Genomic DNA, 25,251 nt, shown 5'->3' with positions numbered 1-25,251 from the left:
GAGCATAGCATTATTCAAGGCTCTTTAGGAATGTCAAATGTATAAAAATGCTTCTCTTGGACAGGAAGAAAACAAAAATAAACCAAAGACACCAAAGTGTATCTATTCAAAGGATAGTTTAATGCCAAACACCATACTACACTAAAGTATACAACATCATAGAAGTCAAGAAAAGAGGTGGTAAAGAGACACAGTAAATGGGTTACAAATGCAGTCTTTGTGTTTATGTACAATCCAGCTGCCCGGTAGTTATCCTGTATTTCAATGTATCGACACAGTAAATATATAAAAATAAAAACCAGTCCTAAGATATAAACGGTTCCAAGATTGTCTGTAGCTGGTTACAGTGCTGACAGAGCTGATTTATACACAAGGATTTCTTGAAACTGTTGAAAAACATTTCATTTAGAGTGGAAGGTGGGGGTCTTATTTCTCTGCTCTCCTGGTAGTTGAATTGGAGATTTAAAAGTACAGTCTACTTTTGAGAGTTCACTTGGTTGGTCAGATGATAGTTGAGTGGTCTAGTCCATTGTTCCTTTCTCATATAGGCCTAGTGCCTAATTTGTAATGTGAATTGAGGTCCAAATTGACAGCTGGTACCAGACAATAGAACTAGATTCATTGGTTGGTTCACATGGGACATAAGATGTGCAATATGTTAGCAAGAAATCCATTGAGGGGCAACCTTGTGTTGGTTGATGTTTGTATCAAACTTTAAAAATAAAAGAAAATAAAATAAATCCTTGTCACTAGAAACACATGAGAAAACATTCATTTTTGTATTATACAAAACAAAAGCTTGCCATAAAGCATTTTGCATTTATTGCTTGGTTGTTGTTTTAGGACTTTGTAGAGGTTACATGGTTAACAATCACATAATAATTATGTGGATTTTTAAACAATTTATACTCTTGGCTAGACTTTAGGAAACTATAATGTCAAATAATTCTGTTGATACTGCAACCACTTTGAGATTGGAACATAATTTATTGTCAACACACTCTGTCGAAGGAGTAAGAAGACAAATGTTCCATGTTGTAGCCCATTATAGTGAAGGTTCTTTTACATGCTGAAAACCCACCAGTTTCTCAATCACAATGTTTAAAGGAACAGGGGCCATAACCAACTGCAACTTTGAAGGAATATCCATTTCAAATCAGAGACTGAAAAGAGCATTGTTATGCCGGTAAAGACCTATTTACCAGATTTTCAGAACTAACATCTACACTGAAAAGCATGAATTGTTTGATGGCTACATTCATTGTTCAGAAAGTCTGAGTGAGATTTTAAGCCAATGTTTCAGTAACACAACAGTCTTGAAACTGATCCAATTGCTGATTTCAAGATGAAAAGACTTAGCTATGCTTAGGAAGGCTTGTACTACAAAACACGATAACAGAACACAAAGGAAACGCCTAATAAACATCCTTTGGTAAAAACCATCATTAAAATGTTTGCAATTTCAATATACTTCTTTTCTGCAACTTCTACCTAAGGTTTATACTAAGTTTGTTAGAGTACGCTACACATCAATGTAATAAAAAAGACAACTATAAACAAGCTATTTACAGAAGGTTGTGGACAGTGTGTATGCAGCTGGATGTTACTGAGCTGGACTAGCTGGTGTACTACCAAAGTTTTTTTTGTGTGTGTGTGCACTATTTCCATAACAATGATGCCAGAGATGTCTGCCAATATATAGTCCACACAGGCCTGCACCACAGGGAAAGAACATTCACAGCCTGTACAACTTTACAGTTTGAGATCAAAACCTTCCTCGTATTCATGTTCTTCCTATCACGCAAATGGTGACACTTGCTTTGTTTGTTTTTTTCCTCAATTATTTGTTGGGATGAGTGGTCATTATAAAAACCACAAATATTGCTACAGAATGTCCAATTACTTAGAAAAAAAAAAATACTTCTTGTGAGCAGTTCAATTTGTATGATGAAATTTGACAACAAACCTCTATGGCATGCTATATGCTCAAGTTCTTACAATCATAATCTACATCTGCTAACAATGGAAGATCAAATCCAAACTCAACATATTTCTATTACTCGTGTCCTTTTACGGTTCATAGTCCCAACAATGCAGCTATTTTCAGAAGTGCACAATTAAAAGCGGGTGCGGAGATGGGGGGATTAAGAATTAATGGAAAAGTGGCAGCCCCCAAAATTTGGCGTTTAGTCAAGCAGAAGTAGACCAGTCCAAATAAAATCATCAACTATATTACTTTTCCCAGTCGGCAGCATCAAATACTTGCTGACACATGGATGTTTTCTGACAATGATAAGTGATACTATACAAGGATGAATGGGTGGTTATGGTGCTCCATACTTCACACGGTACTTGTTGATGTTCAGGTAATGGAGGATCTCGGGATTGCAGGTTGTAGTGCAAGGCAGCAGACCGTCCCGCCCTTCTCCCATCAGCCACTTGCGGTTGTGTGCAACCATTTCGCTGGTTACATGCTCCTTTGCCCAAGTGTCCACCCAGGCTTGGAAGCGTCTATGCAGGCGAGTGTTCACTCGTTGGTGTGACTGGAGACATATGGGAGTTGATAAGGTGAGCTACCATTTCCTTCTACAACACTCAACATTGTAAGTATCAAAATACTAAAAATGGTAAGGAGGTTAAGAGGGGATGGTAGTTCCAAAAATTAAAAAATGAACCATTTGAAAAAAAAAAAAAAAAAAACGAAATTGTTCTAAAATCAATAGGTATATTACTTTGACATAATACAAAAAGACGCTGTGGTGCTTACCTGGTGAGCTCGTGTCAATGCAGTGCGTCTGTACATGTAGTCCTCCGATTTGAAGACGTACACCATCTTGTAAGAGTTCAGCTTGAACATGCACTCCATTTTCAGGTCCTCAGTGCTGTCCTGGGACTTGTCAGATATGCCTTTTGTCATCTTCTCTTGCTGAAGTTGTTCCCAACCCCTCTGGCATTTCCTAATCCGACGGAGATTTCTGATAAAAAATAAAGTAGAGACACACATGACAATGCAGCGGATATAAATTTAATGTGCCCATAAACCAAGCACTCAGTCATGTTTACAGGGAAAGTTCACGCAAATTTCTAAATATTTCCGGGAAATCATAGTGAAAGATGTAAACACACCACTGGCTAAGTGTAAGTATAAAATAAAACACGTTCACCTAAAGAAAAAAGAGATAATCACAAGTCAACGTTTTTGGTAATATAACTTGTGACAACATTGTAACAATCATGATCCCTTTAATTTGAAAGGAGTATTCTGAAATTTGAGAGGACTGTCCCTTAAAACAATTGGCTTGATATCCATGCGTAGCAACTGTCCAGATAATTTATGAAGGAATCAAATCATTAGGGAGGGAGGTTCTATTGTAGCAGCAGCAGCAGCAGTATTTCTGTACAGTGCACTTCCGTTTAACATTCTTTTAATGATTCTATAATTAAAGTCTCAATATCCTTGGCAAACAATATTTTGGTCAATCAAATTTAATCCAATTTTGCAAGCATTAAAAAATGCAATTATACACCCCGCTGGAATGAAAGTTTTAAATGTGTACTTACCACAGAGGGTAGAGGTGAGCGAGGACTGAAACCATGAAGCATATTTTGCATTCAGGGCTCCACTTAAAGACATAAGAGTGAAGTAGCCAATTTTCCAATAAAATGTGACAAACAACACTTTTTATATTGCCGCCAAAAGAGTTAACAAGCCAGGATATGGGTTGAAATATACTTTGATGTGCACATACTTTCACTGACAATGTACAGAGCGTTATGATCATGCAATGAGGACCAAACTGAACTGCAAAACAAACTGCTGTTTTTTTTTGTTTTTTTTACTGCTGTTCAAAGTATTTCTACGGAAAAGGTTCTTTCGCACCGACCTCATATTTAATATGAAAAACAAAAGATGTGGGTGAGAGCACTGATAAATCATATCTTGTCAAGACAAGTACCAAATTAAGCAATGGGGTTAAAAGAGGAAAACTGAATAAGATTTTCTCTTTTGTCTGGTTTTCCCCCCAGCCCATTGAAATGTTTATGGTTATGGACAGCCATCTCAAAAAACAGCTACAAGCACTGAAAATCAAAGACAGACAGGCTTGATGTGCAACACTCATCTGGGGCTTAAAACAAGACCCAAACAACCCTCCATGCAATGCTCTGAGACGTCTGGAAAGAAATACACGAACATTTGAACATACAATTCAGACCATTTTATTCACAAGCCCCTCTTCTGTACAAGTGTTGCAGATGTGTGCTTGACCAGCGTTTTCATGAGTTATCAGCACTTGAAAACTTGTATAAAACCTCACCCACAACAAAAATTGCAACGGGAGTGCACTGTATCCTTAAATTGTTTTACACATTATATTGAGTACACCGAACACCCAAACTTTCAAATCGTACAACATTTACAGTTATCTAAACAGTGATTAAATAAGTCACATACAGGACGTCTCATATGAATACAATCACAAACATAGGGCATCTAATGATAGTAAGTTGAAAAAGAAAGTATACTTTAATCCGAATTTTTTTCTCTGATATATTTTCACTGTTGGCCTTTACAGGCATGGTTTCATTCAGTCTCATCTCAATGTCACACTAAGAAAATAGCTGATGTGACATCACATTAAATCATGAGATGGGGTATACCATAATTTGTTCATATAGACTAAGCTCAACTAAATAGATTTATTCTAACAGAGAAAATAGTTGTTGTACAGAACTCCAATATGTGACGGTATAAAAATACTCCCATACTTACATAAGAAATGTGTAAAGTAAACCTATAGGCTTTTACTTTTAAGTTCATGTATCAAACCAATGTAGATGCCCTATCTGCACAATAAAAATTGCATGAAATGCAATACATTTTCAATACTCAAACCCAATGATTTGATAGCTTTTCAGTTGGAAAAGTAGAAAGTTCAAATGAACACTAGTCTACAACTATAGTCTAAAAAAATACAACACTTATAAATAAAGGGCCCCATTAAAAAGAGACTAAACTAATGCATAAATAAATAGTCCCTCCTATTAAAAAATGTGGCCAGATAAAGTGCAATCTTCATGAGAAAAAGGCAGAGGGATCATAAATTGAGAAAAAAAGCTTTTGAAGTTCACTTCCAATTATTATTATTATTATTTTTATTTTTTTTCTTCTTCTTCTTCTTCTTCTTTTGACCCACATAGGAAGACTGGTACTAACAGCATTCCTCCTTCAACTTTTTAAACTAACTTCACTGGCAATTTTATGAGAAAATAATAAAAACAAACATACTTGCAAGTCAACTGTCGACTGTCCATTAGAACGACAGAACCTTTGAACAAGTGCTTTACCAGATGGGCCTTTGAGGCTCAGGTTTGATATTAAGGAGAACCTAGAACCTTCATTACATCGGAAAAGGACTGGCACTGGTTCTGAAATCAGCCTTTTTTGTCAGCTGGTTTGGCGTGTGAAACAGTGCCAGGCTAGTCAGGACATCAATTTTGGCAGTGTGTAGACAGAGGGACACACAGCCGAGGCCTCACCTGGGGAGGAACACAGGCTTCTGGGCCAGGTGTTCACGCAGCTCTGGAGACGCCGAGTCTGAGTTCAGGTATCTTCCCACATAGTCCGACCACCGCTATACAGAAAAGAAAAAAAGATATTTAAAGTATATTTAAAATTCATTGTTGCATTCCTCAAACCATTCCTGAACCATCTTTGCTTTTCATCAATCTGGGCTACAGTAGCTTGTCTGTTGGATTGGACCCCACCAGCCAGCCTTCACTCCCCACATGCATCAATGAGCCTTGCTTTTCCTACCTTGGACCACTTTTGATAGGTACTGACCACTGCAGACCGGGAACACCCCACAAGAGCTTCAGTTTTGGAGATGCTATGACCCAGCCATCACAATTTGATCCTCAAATCCTTACACTTGCCCATTTCCCCCTGCTTAATAGATTTAGCATAACTGCTCTATTTTAAACTGTTATACTAGTAGTTATGTACTACAATATAACATGTGTGGATCTGGCATAACCATATATTTGTAATGTAGAGAATGGGACATATTCCTATTGTTCTGTGATATTTTGGTTTCTATTACACTCATAGCACTGTAAGGTGGGAGGGGGGAGCATAGTTTCTTCTTAAAGACTAAATATAAGTTCTTAAATACAAAACACTCAGTTCAGGCTCCATTAAGTATTTGTGATGACACACATACCTCTGCTTCAGCAGGCTCATCAGAGTTATCCTCTTCTGTGTCCAGCAGCTCTACGGACAGGTTAACACTTGCTCGACTCTTCACAAATATCAGCTAGACCACAGAAGATTAAAATGGAAAGATGTGTTAAAAGGTTAATGGGAGAAAGTGGAGGATAGGGATGCAGACAACAAGTAGGGTGTTGGCAGAAACTTGGAGCGCAAACACAAACATTATTTAAATGGTCAATGGGCTCCTGCCATACCTTTTTTATAAACACAAATGCATGCAAGTAGAATGAGTTCTCCCTGTATATATTTGCACATACGTTTCAAAGTCCTATGAGAAAACAGTATTTTACTTATGGCCATTCATGAACAAGCTCATTGTACCTTGAAGCAGTTTTCATCGGCCATGAGCTGCTCTGCTTTGCGTTGGTAAGCTCCCTCAATAGTGGTCCTGGAAGCCTGGGTGGACAGACTGCCTCCGGTAGCCTTGTTGGCACTTTCGCTCAGGTAGAGGTCAGTCACCCGTACACAAACATCATCACTCACAATGTGCTGGAGCTGGATATTAAGTCGAAAACAAAAATACAGCGACATGGCAAATGGGTGCAAGTTGGTTAATTAATGGAACAAATAGATATTACAGGCATCTGACAAAGTTCTCCTTGGTCTGTTGTATGGTATGTTTCTAAACAGGACTTACTTGGCCTAAATACACGCTTTTGTTCAAGTTCTAGCTTCATTAAGGACATTGAAAAGAACTATTAATATAAATATGCATTTTCAGAACTTTTTAACTTGAGTAGCCTGGGTAGATAATTGTCCAAACGAAAGTCTTTGTTCTGACTAACCTGCCGGACAATACTCTGGATGAGCTTATCCATGGTAAATGCTATGTAGGCGTGGATGGTAAACATCTCCCTCAAGGAGTCTTCATACTGAGCTGGTTCCATATTACCGTCCAGAAGGTTTCGCACCATCTCTAAGAAGGCTGAGTAGTAGTCATCCACGTCAATGTCCACTGCAGGGGTGAGGACAATTGAGTATAGTAAAACATTATATAAGGAGCCAGCTCAGTAGCTCAAGAGATGTCAGTTTGAAACTCCCACTGGATAAAAGTGTAGCCAATAAATGCATTATTATTATGATGCATTTCTATATAATATTTCCCATAATGAGTAAATGTCGTGCCACATGGTATTATGCTGGTTACACATTCTGCTTGTTGCTTAGACAACGTGACAAAATGCCCCCCCACCCCCATCCTAAACGGTGTATACCGAAACACTGGCGATAATGCACCAATGAACTGTATTGTAAAAAATAAATGGACTGCCATTGTTCAATCTCCCTTCAAAATACCTGTTGTTTTACCATCATGTCTATCTGGGTTTTTCATACAGAAAAGTTGTTGCTCTACTTACTAGGCTCCTTCAGTCGGAGCTGGATGGCAGGATTCTCATTTTTATCCCGTTTGACACCGAGGATCTCCCTTTCCCACTCTCTCTCTCGACAGTCCTCTTCGATCTGTCTCTCGGCCTGGCCATAGATGCGCAGCAAGCGGGAGCAAAGGATTTGGTGCAGACGCAGGAAGATATACCAGTTGTTGTTGACATAGTACAGGTTGTAGGCATCATCTAGCCCTCGCAACTTCTGGGCACCTGTGTTGTTGAACAGAAGCTTAGACTTTCCAGAGCTACTGCCTGGTAGCCCATTGTGCTTCTTTGCACCATCTTCTTCCATCTCGGCATCATCTTCCTCATCTTCATCTTCCTCTTCCTCTACATCAGAAAGCTCCCCACGTCTGGAGAACAGCATGTCAGGGATGAAGTGGTGGATGATCTGTTTGATCTTGTACTTGTCTTCTTTCTGGATCCCCACCTGCCTCTTGACATGGTGGATGATGAGAGCAGCGGCATCCTCCAAGATCTGACTGTCCTCATAGGTCAAGGTCATGTGGGGGCCGTTGGGTGGGGTGGCTGCGTCTTCAGATGCTTGCTCCTGGCGCTGTGGGACACAAAAAGGTTGGTCCAACTTAAATGAAAAGGGAGATATAGAAGCACAAGAGTACAAAAACATTGATAATTTCCATGTCATCATGAACAATACACCCAATGTGTACCAACCAACATCAGACCACAATATTGACTCGCTCGAGAGAAATCTGCTATCGGATTCTAAAGAGGTAAGTAAGAATTTATTTATATAGCACATTTCATACAAGAATTGTAGCTCAAGGTGCTTTACATAAAATCAATAAAAACAATAATACAACTGACAAAAGTAATAATTAAAATAGCTAATCTATAAGAACAATAATATAACTAATAAAAGTAGAGCCTTTTGAGATAAAATTACTTGAATGCTTTGGTAAAAAGGTAGGTTTTAGGCTGTCTTTTAAAAATGTCTAGGTGATAATGTGGCTTGCTGTCTCTTACCTCATCATATATAGTCTCAATTTCATTGAGTAAGGTCTTTGAGCGAAAGACCTTGGTGTCATTCTGTTTGAAGTTAATGCCTTGATGGTCAAGAGATTTCAGGTAATACTTCTCGTTCTGCTCCCTCCAGATCTTGTTAAAACCTCTCTGAGCTTCACGCCACTCCTCCTCTTTCATCTTCAACCTGGAAACACATTATCAACAGAACCAGACATCAAACCGTTTTTGAAACAAATCAATATAGATAATGTATAGATCAATGTATCTACATTTGTGCACAACTGCATTCACAACAACTAACCTCTTGAGCACAATGGGGACGGAGACAGCTGGGTTCCTTTTGAGGCCATCAATGATGTCGGACGCCTTGTCCCCGTATATCCTCTGGATGGCTTTGCGGTGGATGACATCTGAGCAGCCACCCATGGAGTTGTCCAGCCTGAACTTGATCTGCTCTTCAGCCGACATGCGCGAGATTCTCTTCTGTACTGTCTCCAAGGCTCGGATGGTGGCCAGGTTGGTCTCCAGCACAACATCCAGCTAACAGGATTATGAGAGAAAAGAGCGATGGGTTTAATATGTTACCAGTATGCACAAGGACTAGCTTCTTAACAAGCTGATATGGTGGATATCCATCACCAAAACATTCTGAAAGTATGTATGACAGGACATTTAAGGAAACAGCCCTCACCTCAAAACGCTCATCTTCACATCTGTAAATATGCTCCTCGTATTGAGTCTTCTTGGAACTGACGAAGGTAGAGTCCTCTGACCATGAAGGGAAGGACACCCAAGTATCGTTGAGAACCTGATAGGGAATGGATTTATTAAAAAATATAAAAAGAGAACTTTCCATAACATGAGCAGAACCAAAAGGCCATCGAAATACCAGCTCAAAAGTTCTATAAACCTCTCAGAAAACTCACTTCCTTGCACAGTGGAGTCCTCCCTGTGCACTTGGGTTGCTGGTAGCTCTTAGGCAGTGCCCTGTAGCTAGAGCCCAGCCTCTTACAAGAAGCATAGTCAATCTCCATTGCAATGCCCTCGGTTGCTCTTTCTTTGGGAAAGCTCTCGATGTGTGTGGACTCTCTGTAGCCCAAGAAGTTCTTGAACCAAGTGAAAAGTTCTGGGAATTTTCTGTGAATGTCATTCCAAAACGTGTTACCCATCCATAGTCAGCTATGTAAATATCCAAAAAGTTTGCATACTTTCATATAATTGTAATCATGAAAACCAAGATTCGAACAATGCTACTTGTACATTTGTTAGTATCTTTTTTGTTTGTTCAGTAAAACGCTTCGACTCTGAAAACATGACTCTGTATGCTTACCCCAGGAATGGTATAACAAGCTGAACCAACTCTGCCCGAGAGATCACTTCCTGGTTGAAGATGAGCAGACATCGCAGGAAGTTGTCGTAGGCCTCGGAGCTCCGGAGGGCTTTCCTCACCTGTGGAATAGCACACACACACACAACCATTACGGCATATATCAGAGAAAACTCTGTGGGTAAAGCAGACATTCTCAGGCACAGACATGGATGGATTTTGAAAATGTGGTATTTAAGTTTAAAATTAAAATAAATATGATCACATTTCATTCATCTGCATAAAATGTTAAACACTAGAAAATAAACACAAAATTAACTGTAGATAGTAACCTTTTCAAAGAAGAGAGACTCTGTGCCACAACTATGTTTGCCGACTTCTGCTGTGGCATGATCTTTCCCCATCAACTTGGGTTTCTTCTGTAGTCAAGTCAAATAATTAATATCAAAATGAGTATTACAAATGATAACACATGATCTGCTCAAAATTGATGTTCTTAATTAATTACGGGTTAGGGTGCAATAAAATTACACATAAATAACAATGTTACAATCTTGTGGTGTCTTTTCTTATTTAATAAGAAAGGGTTTACCTTGACTGGGGGAGTGGCACCCACTCCAGAGTGCCTCCGGATTGGAAGGCCATTCTGATTAAGCCTTTGCTTATTGTTCAATAAGGGTCTCTTAACCGTCCCCCCATGGTCGTTGCGCACAGATTCTGCCCGGTCTGCTGTGGTCTTGCTCAAAAGCTGAGGAAACAATTGTACCATTTGAGCAACAATTCTCAACCCGTAGGGCTGGTTTTGGTGTCTTTTCATAAAGCGTATTATATACAAGAAATAACTTGCAAACAGCATCACTTACAGTGCAAACCGCTTCGTTTTTGCTCAAGACTCACCACTGAACTGTTTGCATCTGGTAAGAATTGGCCAAATTCTGACAGCAGGTCGTCCTGGTTCTTGAAAAGTCTTGCTACCTGAGCGTAGACCTCCTGCTCTGTTAGCGCTGGAGTGTAGTTTCCCCCTGCTTCTTTAGCATTGCGCTGCTCCTTCTGTAAAATATCAAAGATCACCTTTAGGAATTATGGTGGATTTTCTTCCTGTAAACATTAAAACATGTTGAACTTAAGCCCAGCATGCAGATATAAATGCTGCCTGTGCGCATCACTCACTGTTCTGACCTGGTAAGTGTGCAGAATTTCCAGGAAAGCTTTATAGATGTCGGGCTGGCCCTGGAAACGGTTTTTTATCTTGTTTACGTAATTGATGGCATGGTTGAACTCAACAGGCTGGTTGTTTTGCAGAGGTGGGCCACTGGAGGGTGTGCTGCTCACTGGTGTGTGAGACTGGACTGAAGGGGAGCGAGGGGAGGCATATGAAGGGATAGATGGGTTGGGCTGGCTGGTTGGGGTTAGAGCTGGAGACTGAATCGGCTGTTGAGAGATGGGGAAATTACAATGAGCTCTTCCTTCCGATATAAACATCTGTTAGTAATAATAAATAGGACAACACTGAATGCATTTCAAATACACTTTTTGATGCTGTAACTTGAGTAAGAAGGACCTTGCTCGTCTTGGCTGGTGTTGGCTGAGAGGGCAGTGCTGGGGCAGCAGAGGTGGGAGGCCCAGGTTGTGGTAGGGCCTGGTGATGGGGCACTGGCTGACTGGGAGGTCCTGTCACAGGAATGTTTTGGACTGAGATCCCATGGGGTGTGATGTAGTGGATCTGACCCGGTGTGGTTACATTGACCAGGTCATTGGTCTGGACCTCAATCTTAAAGCCCGGTGGCAGGAAAGTGTTGAAGCCCATTATGAGATCAGGGTGTCCCTTGAAGAGCTGGGATACTCGGCCAATCACTCCTGGAGTATCAATACTGTAAAGGTAAGGGGGGGGGAATTGGTTAGCACCCAATTTCAACAAAATGCATCTTCACATCATTTTAGCGGGATTGCAGCACTATGAAATTTCCATAATTGTACAGTAAGTAAGTACATTTTGTTTATAAAGCACACTAACACAGCAAGGCTGATCGAGGTGCCGAACAAAAGCACAAAAAAAGACTCCATAAAAGACAGTCAAACTTCCCGCCCCGAACCCCACATGCACATTTATACTATATTTATACAAATTACAAACATTCAATAAGAGTAAAATAAGTAACAATATAACTCAAGAGGTAGCGCAATACAGACACTACAAAACTGCAACCAACCTCTGGGACTTAAACTCCTTCATGATATCAAGGAAGTCGTTATAAACTTGAGGCTGATTCCCAAACTGCAATTTTACTTGATCCAGATAGGACAAGGCATCTTCAACCTGTAAACAAGATTTCACAGTAGCATTAATTACAGATGTAGTTAAATGTAACCATAAACCTAGTTATAACCTGAGACATATGTTCTTATTGTTAGATGTTAAGTAAATTAGTTGCACCTTCAGTCTTTGAAACTGCTGCTGTCCCTGTGATGCAGCCATGGGGGCAGGGGGGTGGGTGTGGCTTTGGACCACTGCAGGCCCTTGGGATTGGACTGCTGGGCTGTGGGGATGAGGCCCTACATGTGCGGCAGGACTGTTGGCATGTCCGTGTCCACTGGAACTCTGGGGCATGGTAGGAACCTGAAAATAAGAGGGAAAACATTTAATTTGTATTGGTCACCTACATTTATGGCCCTGAGCCTTACCTTTCATTGTTGTGACATGAGTGTAGGTGACAGGTATAACAATATGCCAGCAACTTTAAACTGTCACTAAGAGAGCCGGTGGGAGTACTTGTTAAATCCATTCATGTCCAGTACAAAAGGGTATGCAGTGTTTCCCACAGATAAGAACGCAATTTGTGGGGGGGTCGCCCCATTTCTGACGGGGGGGGGGGGGGGGGGGGGGGGGGCGTGTTCTTGACAATAATTCCTTGGGTGATAATTTGTTACACAGAACTTAGATATTAACCAAAAATGATTCACACCTTCACACACCACACTTTTAACACCCTAAACAAAATTCACACCCCATTCCAGTCCAATCTGGCAGAAACCAAAGACTAGAAATTAGTTCCCTTGTCCTGAGTCCTACTTTCTTAGCTGCCTGTTTCTGCCTCTGTTTGTCCACCTTACCTGTTGCTTTAGCTGGCTCTCTGACAGCAGCATGTTGGATGCTGTCCTCCTCTCCTACTCTTTCTTCAATGCCTAACGAATCTATCTCTTTCTCTCTCTGACCCTGTCCTTCTGCTTGAGCAGCACTGGTTGAAGTCTGAAAATATTGTTCACAAGTTCTATATATATGCAGGTAGCAACGCTAGTGCTGAATAACTATTTAGCTGGTCGGCTCCATGATGACGGGTAAGTAGGGCTTGTGAGACTGCTCACCAAAAGAACGAAGAGGAACCCACTTGTCTAGCAGAGACTTTTAGCTATGGTACTAATGCTGAAGGCTCGCTGATATAGCTGTTTGTCTTACTAGAAGGGCGAATCTATGCGTCGTTGCTACCCTGTGCTGATGTTGTGACTGTGTGTGTGTATTTGAGAGAGACTTGAGAGAGACGCGTGAGTGACAGAGACGGAGGGAGAGCAGGGAAAGGAAATGCAGCTGAATGAATACGCTGTGCGTTTTAAATAGCGTTCAAAATATATATAATAACGAAACGCAATATATGACGGCCGATGTTGATTCTCTGGCGCACCGCCACAAATTTGTCTATGTGTGGGAAACACCAGTATGTTCTGTGTTAGAAAATGACTTAATGTGCAGCCAAAATAAAGAGGAGCAGACCAAACCATACCTGATAGCCCTGGGGAATTGAGTACTGGATGCCAGTGGAAGGCTGCATGTTGTCTGAGACTGCTTCGTATGTAGCTGGGGCTGGGGCTAGGACTCTGTGCTGGAAAGCTTCTGCGGTGCCTGGGACTGGGAGACGACGCTGCTGAGACGCAAATACCGTTTCCTGTTCCTCCAAGCGCCGCTTCATTGTATACTCATACTCAAAGGGGCTGGAAATCATAAACATATACATGAAATAGTTAGCATAGTCCAGTTATAAACTAAAATGTGAATGTAAAAGGAGGAGATGGTGTTTATAAAGCATCATAGGTTCAAAGCACAGCTAAAAACATTCTGCCAAAAGTTCCTCACCACAACATTTACACCAAAATCAATACCATATATACACGTGCTGTTCACAGGGTGGATTCCACAATTTGTTCAAAGCCTGAATATAGTCAAACAATATTTGGACAATGGTTTATCTATATATAAATGCAACTTTTGAGTAAGTTACATGTAACAAACAACTGACTCTACGGATCAGCTAGTCCTGGGTATGAGACTTTGCCTTTAGAAGAAAACAGAAATATCACACTGCATTATCAGAGATTTTTTGCATGTCCTATAATTTTGTTCTGAGCAGTTCTCTCAGTTACAATATGAAGTAATCTAACTATCTTGAAACAGGGACCATGATATAGGCTAGTCCACGTCACTCCATTTAAAATGTATACTACAACATAGCTAACGGAGCGTAGAGCTAACTTTTAGCAACAACGCTAACCCCTGTCAAAATCCGTACAACACCTGGCAATACTTAGCTACTTGGGGTATTAAATTACAATTTTACAGCGACTCAAAAGGTAACCTAAATAGGTAAATTACTAGTGGATAAATAAGAAGAAAGCTAATGGTTTGCAGAACGTAGTTGTGGAACAATGCTAGTTAGTGATACGGAGCGGTGGTAAGCAGCTAGGTACATGGCATGGTGACATTAAAATGTATTCATTTAGCAGACACAAAATGTTACTTGTATGGCGTCAAGCCAGCCAACGTTGATAGAGATGTGTTACTACGTGCATTGCTAGTCTGGTAGTAGGGGTGTTACAACATTGATCGTATACAAGGTAGAAAACATAAAGGCGGGCCACATCGACAACAAGAGCAAGAAAAGTCGAACTTGAGCCTTTAAGAAACGGAACAAAACACTTTACTACTGAGCCAGTGCTGGTTAACATTACATTAAGAGTGGAAATCCAACGCTTCCCAAAGCTAGCTAGCCACACAAACAGCGCCGCCACACTATCGCTGACGTTAGACCTGCCCATCCCCCTCCTTCCAGTACTTGACGCCATCATCGGACTGCTGGTTCTGCACAACTAGCTGCGCTATGTTTGCTAGCTACTCTCGAGCGCGCCCGAACTTGTGGCTAGCTAGCGATGTCAGGTCAAAAGTGTTTTTGCAACTGTTGCCCCACCAGCTGGTTTACATAGATTCAACATTTTAACTGAAATATTAAACAAACTGGATGTGTCTTCAAACGATCAATTGTGCCATTTTTCAAGGTGTAACAATAACAAATCAACAGTCTGACTGGCTAGCCTAGCCACATTCTCCGTTAGCAACTACCCTACTACTAGCTCGGCCAAGCTGGCCAACTGGTTGCAGCAGATCATTGCAATTTCCTACCGTGAATCTGGTAACACATAATTAGCTTGTACTGCACAACAAACCCATACGCTGTTCAAGATCATCTGTCCAGGGTTAGAAAGAAGACTGGCCAACTCAAGCTGTTGTAGGTTGCTAATGATAGCCACCACGGTACACACGACGGCAAAAAAAGCTACTTTGCTAGCTAGTCAGTAAAATTGTCGAAAGTAGCATAGCTTAAGTCGATAGCTAGCTAACCAGCTACATTTTGTGGACGGCAACATAAATTCGTTAAGGGAATCGATTAGCAAATGTCTAAAACGCTATGAAATGTCAATAAGATATTTGGTCACGTTGACAAGGTTATGTAGCTAGCAGAGCTCGCTCCGTCACTTAACGTAAGCGAGATCCAAATAAACTAAGCTAGCTATGGTGTTTGCTTGCTAGCAGGTAGCTAGCGAACAAGCCTTCGAGAGAGGGCTAAAACTTACCTCGCAAGACCACCGCCAACACCAACTCGTCGCACAAATGTAGTCGGATACAGTTAGTTGACTTCACAAAAACTTGCACGAAGACTTAGTTTCAAAGCTGTTCAAAGTTGATGGTACAATCTTCAATTGAAATGTCTGGAAAAAGAACGGCTCGTGATAGCAAAACCGCTAACAACAATCTGAAGCACTGGCTACGTTCCTTGAACAGTCAGAGGCGTGGTTCCAAAGAAGGCGGGTTAGTCTCCTCCTATTCTAAACTACAATTGGTCAGTCGTGTACAGTGGGCTGCTTACCCAGAGACAGTAGAGACAGAGAATCCTTCCTGTATTTGCCAGCATGGATGTTGCATGTATACGTGAATGTGTGGATTAGATGTGTGACAATTTGTACACTTGCCGTTCTATTGAACACTTCGTATTGCCGAGCTGGCTGTGCCTTTTTTTGTGACTAGAGATTGCCATCTCAGTCAATCACGCATTTTATCCAACAGCTTTATGTGTAAATGTCGATGGGTCATGTAAGGCAGGCACATGTTACAATTTTATATTTATCAAAAGTAGATTCATGTGGGTTGTCTTACAAGCATCTTGTAAGCATTACAATTATAAAACTCCAATTGTGGCTGCAGTCTGTTTGTTACCTTTCTGCAACAACATGATCATTTATACACATCGTTCAGTGACTTTTCAGTTCAACAGGTGCAGTTTTACTGATGTGAAACTCAAGGCCAGAGAGACAATGCCAAATACCTCTTTTGTCTGCATGGTGAGGATGTACAGGGGCCTTCGGGTTTAGGCATCAGAAAGGAGGGGAAGATATGGTCCCAGCTTTGATGGAACATGTTAAATGCTGTCTGGACATAAACATAGAGGGGGGACAGGAAGGGGGTGTATATGCCATGACAGTGTGTCCCAAAATGGTTGCACATATTTATTGGTTGCAACAGCATGTTCTGCGGTAGTACCTACTAAAATGTCTGGATTTAGCCACAATTTATTGTCTAATATGTGGTTTTCACAACTCCAGGAACCCTTGCTGACCAAAGCTCACTTAAGGCTGGGATGACAAATCAGCACAGACCACCATTTCCCATATGCTGTATAACGAAAAAGATACATTAGTTTTTTGAATGAAACCACACAAAATGTATTGTAACCATCAATCTGACCTGACAGAAATGGTCATCAACATCTTTGAAGTCCACCTGACAGACATAAGATAAATATTAGTGGACATTAATAATACCTCAGCACGTCGTATTCATCTGTACCCTTTTGCATCAATTATCAGGAATTTCTGGGACAAAGTGTGGTAGGTTGGGCCCATTCCCAATGCATGGTTTGGAGCCACCTTGTGGATTTCATGTTGCAGTCTGGAGAGACAATTATCTGCTGGTGCTTCCCAATACCCATCCGACCTTACCAAATAGTTCAGGTATACTAAATAGAACATCCTAGTACATAGTATGTCAAATGCACTACGCCAAAAATACCAAGATGCCCTACTGCATCCGGTCACATTTTGCAGTATGCAAGCCATGATGGTTTACTATTCTGAAACCACAATTTTTGGTTGGTAGCTTAAACGGCATTGCAACTGTATATGTATACAGCATCCTACAGTATTGCTATATATATATATATATATATATATATATATATATATAATACATTTATTACAAATAAGTACAAATATGCAGTTCAGGATGCAGTCTTAACCAATGCCTGCAGTTTGGATAGGTGAAGTGACACTACATGGATGAGGAAGCTTTCTATTGTATCACCAATGTGTTCTCCATAGATTAACGGCTTAAATCTTTTACAGAATTTCTTGGATCTACAGAAATAATTGTGTCCCTAAGTAACTAACTTATGGATAGCCTGGCCACATTCATTTGCCAGAAAAACAGTCCACCAGGCTGGTTTACTACAGTGCCAAGCCTTACACCTGTTTTGGAGGCAAAAAGATTATGAAAGACATAAGACAAGACTTCTCAACAAGGAGTCAGTTTAATTGATTCAGAAAAAAATATTTAATTCTGATTATATTAAGGAATGTCATAATTGTTACAGTGTGGGTTATTAGATCAACCTCCGGGCCTGAGAAGCAAAACAAACATTGTGTGCAAATGACCTGACACAGGTCACCTCTAAGCCTGGGCCAAGTATGACTACAGTGTTATTTCCTTCAGATCAAATTTCCAGGGGCAACTACCATTTATTTTCTTACTTCCAGATCATTTAAATCAGTGCTGTCCTAACTTTACGAACTCAGCATTACTTAAAAGGGGCATGAGGCATCTGTTCAGTGGGGCCCATCAAAAGGGCTTAAGGGGAGGATAGGAGTTTGGTCCCTTAGATTCCCACAAAGTGGTAGAAGTCCATCCCAAGGCTACTGACAGTTCTCTACTGGCCGTTTTTCACATTCAGCATTTTCTCCTGTGGAGAAGAGAAGACATACCATCAGAAAGACTTCAGAATAGCAGAAGCAAAGAATGTCAACTGACTAAAAAAAGCAGATCCACTGAGTGGTTGACAAATGGTAAGAGAAATAGAAAAATCCAGTTCCATTTTACCTTAATCATGGTTTCCAGCTTGATGGCATCAGCAGCAAATTTGCGAATGCCATCTGAGAGCTTTTCCACGGCCATGCGATCTTCGTTGTGCTGCCAACGGAAGTCTTTCTCATCCAGGTGCACCTTCTCTACATCACAGGCCTTGGCTGGGAAGAGTTTAAAAAAATTTTTTGAATTGAATGATTACAGCACAGTCAAATTTAGGATTGTCATCAGAAAGTCTGAGGGGGCCTGTCTAACAATGTCCTTAATTGGCTTTGAATACTGCAACTATCATATAACAAAGCTACATTAATACCAGGACTTCATCAAAACAATGTTACCAGGACTTTCATCAACATAATTTGACTTGTAGCCTGTCCTTTAAAAGCTTTTGCATTCGGAGAGCAAATAAGAACACCAAATGTCTTGTTTGGAGTAGGTCTAATTTTTCTCATTCCATTTCTACAAGTACAATGCTAACTTTACCCCTGTATCACTACATACAACTCAATACAAGTATGAAATTAATAATACAGGGCACCATGTGGGGCATGTTTATGCTGCCTCCTCCACATCCTTAAAAGAATAGATTTCATACCATTCTGCAGCGTGAGTGCTGGCTTTACTACAGCATGGTCCTGGGTCAGTTCTCCCAGCAGGCTAGGTGAGATGGTCAGCAGGTCACAGCCAGCAAGGGCCTTCACTTCACCAACGTTCCTGAAGGAGGCACCCATAACTACTGTGCTGTAACCATACTTTTTATAGTAGTTGTAGATCTTGGTCACGCTGACCACTCCTAGACAGGTAGAAAAGGTAAGAAAAAGAAAAAAAGGATTGTACTTTGATGGTTAAAGTGAGCCTATGGACAAAGAATTTGACTCACAATACATCCATTTATACCAAGATAGAAGTCCTATACCTGGGTCCTCATGGGGCTCGTAGCTCTTACGATCTGAGTTCTCTTTATGCCAGTCCAGAATACGGCCCACGAAGGGTGAGATCAGTGTGACTTTAGCCTCGGCGCAGGCCACCGCCTGGGCGAAGGAGAACAGCAGTGTCATGTTGCAGTGGACCCCATGCTTCTCCTCCAGCTCTCTGCAAAGACATGCAGGTGGGCAGTTGAAGGACACTGACAAGGTTAATGTTCACTCATATTGTTGCTTTAGGCAAAATGTCAGTAAAATTTGAAAAAAAAGGAAGACCGTACTTGATATGATACATATAACAACAATTGCATATTATGGATTATAAACCAGTTTAAAATACAGTGCCCTCCAAAAGTATTGGAACAGTGAGGCGAATTCCTTTATTTTTGCTGTAGACTGAAAACATTTGGGCTTGACATCAAATAATGAACGTGAGACCAGAGATCAACGTTTCAGCTTTTATTTCCAGGTATTTACATCAGGATCTGATGCACAACTAAGAAAATATCACATTTTGTTTGAATCCACCCATTTGTCATGTGAGCAAAAGTATTGGAACAGATATACTTAAAACATATTTAAGTGAATAAGACTTAATATTTAGTTGCAAATCCTTTGCTTTCAATAACTGCAGCAAGTCTGTGACCCATTGACGTCACCAAACTTTTGCATTCTTCCTTTTTGATGCTTTCCCAGGCTTTCACTGCAGCCTCTTTCAGTTGTTGTTTGTTTTGTGGGGTTCCTCCCTTCAGTCTCCTCTTAAGCAGGTAAAATGCATGCTCTATAGGGTTTAAGTCTGGAGATTGACTTGGCCAGTCTAATACCTTCCATTTCTTGCCCCTGATGAACTCCTTTGTTGTTTTGGCAGTGTGTTTTGGGTCGTTATCTTGCTGCATGATGAAGGCTCTGCCAATCAGTTTGGTTGCATCTTTCCTTAAATTGGCAGACAAAATGTTTCTGTAGACTTCCGAGTTCATTTTGCTGCTGCCATCATGTGTTACATCCTCAATGAAGATTAATGAGCCCGTCCTAGAAGAAGCCATGCAAGCCCAAGCCATGACATTACCTCCACCGTGTTTCACAGATGAGCTTGTGTGTTTGGGATCATGAGCAGTTCCTTTCTTTCTCCAAACTTTAGCCTTTCCATCACTTTGGTAAAAGTTAATCTTTGTCTCATCAGTCCATAAAACTTTGTCCCAGAATTTTTGAGGTTCATCTCTGTACTTTTTGGCAAATTCCAGCCTGGCCTTCCTATTCTTCTTGCTAATGAGTGGTTTGCATCTTCTGGTGTAGCCCTTGTACTTTTGTTCATGAAGTCTTCTGCGAACAGTAGATAGTGATACCTTCACTCCTGCCATCTGGAGGTTGTTGCTGATCTCACTAACAGTTGTTTTAGGGTCTTTCTTTACAGCTCTCACAATGTTTCTGTCATCAACTGCTGATGTTTTCCTTGGTCTACCTGTTCGACGTCTGTTACTTAGTACACCAGTAGTTTTCTTCTTCTTCAGGACATTCCAAATGGTTGTACTGGCTATGGCCAATGTTTCTGCAATGGCTCTGATTGATTTTCCATCTTCTCTAAGACTCACAATTGCTTGTTTTTCACCCAAAGACAGCGCTCCGGTTTTCATGTTGTTTTCACCTCTGAATACAGTCTGCATAGACAAAACCTATCTTACCCAATCTGAACCTGAGTGTAGACATTCAGTGGTATTTATTGATTGAATAATGTATGTAATAGGACACACCTGGGCAACAAAACACACCTGTCAGTCATATGTTCCAATACTTTTGCTCACGTGACAAATGGGTGGGTTCGAACAAAAAGGTGATATTTTCTAATTTGTGCATCAGATCCTGATGTAAATACCTGGAAATAAAAGCTGAAACGTTGATCTCTGGTTTCACATTCATCGTTTGATGTCAAGCCCAAATGTTTTCAGTCTACAGCAAAAATAAAGGAATTGGCCTCACTGTTCCAATACTTTTGGAGGGCACTGTACATCTAAATGAATGAGTGTTGGATCTCAAACACATTTTAAGTGTAAAAACTTAAGACAAAAGTTCATGATTAATGAAAATATTAGGGACACACCTGCCAGCCTGGATGCCTTCCCATGTTGAGGACAGTTTAATGAGAATGCGTTCCTTGCTAATTCCAGCCTCTTCATACAAAGCAATGAGCCTCAGGGCCCTTGCCACCATCTCGTCTTTATCATAGGAGAGCCTGAAGTCGGAGGATGTATTAGTGATCATGCAGTCTCAAATTGTACGTTTAAACAAATACGTCTGTAAGAGCATTACAGTGTATAAAGAAAGGCATCTACCCTTCTGCCATTTCCGGCAAATCATGCTTCTAAGTGTAGGTAGGTTAGCATGTCATGTAACGTGTATTTGAAAACAAACTTTGCTTGAAAGTTGGGAATGGGTAATTTGAGACTAATGTTCTTAAATGTAATAACTTTACCTTTGGCTACCTTTTGAATGTGCAACATTACAATACATGATTGCTATTGGCATGATTAATTGCTACCCTGTGGGACTGGATTAGCTGTCTAGGATTCTTTTTCTCTTATGCTGTAAACATGAAGGAAGTAAAACCAACAGTACAGACTGCAGTTGCTAGCTCAGAGACCAGAGGGTTTCTAGTACCTGGCATCCACCTCCGTGGAGACCCTTCCTGGGATCTTCTTTAGAATCTCCAAGCCAAAGCTCACAAACAACTTGTCCATGGTGTTGGTCACCTGGACCTCTTCAGATCTGCTGGACAGAAACGTAGCATTAGAAATGTTCTTGCCCTGTAGACACCCCCCCCCAGGTGGTGAGATGAATACCAATCCTACCCGCCCTTGGCAATGCCATATTTGATGGCCTGGTCAAGTAAATGTTGGTAGGCAGGCATCTTGGCAGCAGCCAAAATAAGAGATGGGTTGGTGGTGGCATCTTGGGGCTTGTACTCCTCAATAGCTAATAGGGGAAATTGGAAAAACAAAACAAAGTGGAAGTTGACCAATTGAAAAATATGACACAAGCAGATATTAGCACACAAAGGTTAGTGGGACAACTTCTTTTGAATTCCTTTTTATTGTTTGTTACAAAAGACTGCATTTCCTCAATTCCTGCCCTCACAAGAACCTAGCCAAATGTATGTAGTCACAGTTTCACATCTGAATTCCTCAAAATAAATTAAAAGACACTGACAAATATTATGCCCAGCCTATTAAACCAAACTCGCATGTGGGTTCTGACCCAGACGCAGCAATTATGATAAGCTACTGAATTACTAGATTTTTTTTATTTGAAGAGAGGCGTTCTGTCAAATTAAGAAACAGTATAAGAATGACATCGGTAGTGCAGTACTGATATACATAGAGAGCATATGCTCGAAGTTAGTTCTCTATGTTTTGTTCCTGTAAAATATATATGTGTAAACACTGCTGTCAGTCTGACAAGGTTCAAGTAGAGATGTTCTCATAGCATCTCCTTCTCAAGATCAAGATAAGGCACAGTTTTTATGACAAATTTGGACCAGCTTCAAATGCCTCTGGACTGGCCTGAACACTACAATGAGAACAAAGGCCTTCTGTGTGTGTGAAAACAGAATTCCCATTAGGCCTACATGGTAGGCTACATGAAAGAAATGGGCATTCAAACCCTTAACTGATTTGGTGTCAGTCCTCTTAGAAAAATGGACCAACTGAAGTGCAGATCCATCTGCAAGTAAACCTGCACTTTAATTTAGATATTCATCTAACTATTCCCTTCACTGAGGCCTAAAGGTGCTATTACATGAGGATTCAGTGCCATTTATTTGGGCTTACATCAGGCCATCAGGTCCAGCATCATCATGTCATGAGCAGATAATTACACCAACTATAAAATTGATAGCTAAGGAGGGCAGAGCACAGCAACGGATGTAAGCTAGCAAATTTAAGACTCGAGTTTGTAATCATTTCATTTAAGAAAACAACCAAACCTCTGCTTTAAAGTTACTTTCACAATATGGTCAAAGCCTTTTACAAGTGATTCAGCATCAAGTACCCTTTTATGATCATGAGTGAAGTGAAGGCCAGTCCTGCATTAAGATCAAACACTTAGGACTTGACACTGTGCAAGTCACAAAGCATGTCACTGCGGTTTGTATTACAGCTAGCCTACATTACATAGACACCATTTCTGTCTTGTCATCCTGACTCGCAAAGCAAGCATGGCGAAATGTTTGTTTTGCATCACAATTGAAAGAGCAACTGATTACTTCACTTTTACTTCCTCTTCCTTGTACCAACAAGGCATGAGACGACAAAGTATTGATAAAAAAGGCACAACTGATTATGATTAGCCATTTTGATTGAAAATATATATTGGGTTAGTTAAGACTTCTTGTAAATCCATACATTAAAACAGGAAGTTTGCTGGTTAGGAAAACATGGCCATGGGCGTGACCATCAACAACAAAATGTGCACATCAGGTACGAAAAAAAACTACTAGCCCACGTGTCAATTTCTGATAACACAAGGTAACTGTACATATACAAATAACAGGTAATAAGCAAAATAAGTAGTTTTAGCTAGCTCAGTCAACCATCGTTGCCAGTATCAATAGTTTTTTGTAGCCGATTACGCAGTCAAAGAAACTTCGTGCTAGCAAAATTAGTTTGTTGATCATTAGCTAGGTAGCCATAACTAGGTAGTTACAAGTCATCACACAGCAAAAAATAAGTGTTTATAGATAGTTAGCAACTGTAGTCAAGTTGTGCACAATACAGATCCGTGGTTTGTCTTGTTTGTAACCAACTTGAATAACCAAACCAGCTCGTACCGAAGTCACTAGCATGCTAGGCTACCGTGGCGCGGGACAGCTAGTCTACAGTAGTAGCATCAATCGGATTATCTGATTCATCCGAATGCCAAAGTTTAGGCCGAGCTCATTAGCTTGCTAGCTAGCTAAATTTGCACAGGCTACTTTCACTAAAATGATTCACTTCTGGCTAGTTACAAACACGACACAAACTAACTACAGTAGCTAGCAGCAAACAGTCATTTAACTGCCGAATATGCCATATATTAGCATTACACGTACAGTCATATCCGTCCCCATATAGCTAATGTTATTAGCTAGCCTATGTATAATGCGCGGCCATTCGAACTATCGAGCTGTTACCATTGAAATCTCCTGTGTCTGCCACAACCACGGTGTATTTCTTCAGTTGGTCCAGCGCTGACTCCATCTTTCGCCGTTTGTCTGGTGACACACTGGACATGTTGAGGGGAAACGGAGAGCTTTTATACACAGAAAGCACGTGAGACAAGAATTTTAGACGAGAACGCGTTGAGGTTGCTTAACGATAGCGCTCGGAGGAGATGCAAGATGGGGAGACACCAGCTGATCTCTCGACCAATGGAGAGCAATACTTGCTTACACACCTCCCACTGCAAGACACTTTAGTGCTCAAAATAGGCGTCTTATACGACAAGGAAATATGTCATTTAAGTTTGAAAGTATTACATATCAGACATAAACAATAACCGTTTGATTACACATACATTTAGCATGTTTATTTGGCGTCCAAGCATACAGTAATGCATGCTTATAGGGCTAAATGCAGTAGAGTGTCTTACAGTTGTGTGATTTTTTATTAGTTCAGTGTCTGTGCATATCATGTAAGCTTTTTCCACACATTGCAATGAGTGAATTGCAATTCTACTGAATCGCTAAATCGAACGTGTCACAAGTTCTAAAATACTAAAAGTATTTTTTACAACCAAATTTAAGTCCATAATGGTATAATAGATATATGTTAGTACACCTGTATGAGCTACATTATATATGTCAAAAACAATAACAAACAATATTTTGTGATTGTAAATTCCAATGGGAATTTCACTGAAATGTAAAGGAA

The 25,251-nt window shown here is 40.5% G+C and overlaps 2 protein-coding genes across 7 annotated transcripts; both read right to left on the bottom strand.

Moving 5' to 3' along the window:
• Positions 1-97: 97 nt before the first annotated feature.
• Positions 98-16,081, bottom strand: LOC124481474 (paired amphipathic helix protein Sin3a-like). 5 transcript variants are annotated; one of them, XM_047041410.1, is made up of 21 exons: positions 15,869-16,081; positions 13,747-13,954; positions 12,405-12,587; positions 12,181-12,287; positions 11,532-11,841; positions 11,141-11,401; positions 10,868-11,020; positions 10,563-10,718; positions 10,303-10,389; positions 9,974-10,092; positions 9,570-9,780; positions 9,335-9,451; positions 8,945-9,183; positions 8,644-8,827; positions 7,630-8,239; positions 7,057-7,226; positions 6,593-6,766; positions 6,222-6,314; positions 5,539-5,633; positions 2,768-2,975; positions 98-2,543 (listed from the first exon to the last, which is right to left on the bottom strand). In XM_047041410.1, exons 2-21 carry the CDS (start codon positions 13,930-13,932, stop codon positions 2,325-2,327), a joined length of 3,882 nt encoding a protein of 1,293 aa, XP_046897366.1. In that variant the 5' UTR covers positions 13,933-13,954; positions 15,869-16,081; the 3' UTR covers positions 98-2,324. The 5 variants fall into 5 exon arrangements, with proteins under 5 accessions (XP_046897366.1, XP_046897369.1, XP_046897367.1 ...); XM_047041413.1 differs by having other exon boundaries at positions 7,630-8,212; positions 15,869-16,074; XM_047041411.1 differs by having other exon boundaries at positions 10,303-10,386; positions 15,869-16,074.
• A 1,777-nt stretch (positions 16,082-17,858) lies between these two features.
• On the bottom strand, positions 17,859-24,761 carry taldo1 (transaldolase 1). Of its 2 annotated transcripts, none has more exons than XM_047042664.1 (8): positions 24,513-24,761; positions 22,195-22,318; positions 22,004-22,114; positions 21,447-21,578; positions 19,345-19,520; positions 19,024-19,221; positions 18,444-18,589; positions 17,859-18,306 (listed from the first exon to the last, which is right to left on the bottom strand). In XM_047042664.1, the coding sequence occupies exons 1-8, from the start codon at positions 24,610-24,612 to the stop codon at positions 18,274-18,276; spliced, it is 1,020 nt and encodes a 339-aa protein (XP_046898620.1). In that variant the 5' UTR covers positions 24,613-24,761; the 3' UTR covers positions 17,859-18,273. The 2 variants fall into 2 exon arrangements, with proteins under 2 accessions (XP_046898620.1, XP_046898621.1); XM_047042665.1 differs by having other exon boundaries at positions 22,004-22,111.
• Positions 24,762-25,251: the final 490 nt, after the last annotated feature.

This window comes from Hypomesus transpacificus, chromosome 19, assembly GCF_021917145.1.
Source record: "Hypomesus transpacificus isolate Combined female chromosome 19, fHypTra1, whole genome shotgun sequence".
Taxonomy (NCBI): domain Eukaryota; kingdom Metazoa; phylum Chordata; class Actinopteri; order Osmeriformes; family Osmeridae; genus Hypomesus; species Hypomesus transpacificus.
This window is presented reverse-complemented; position numbering and strand designations above follow the sequence as displayed.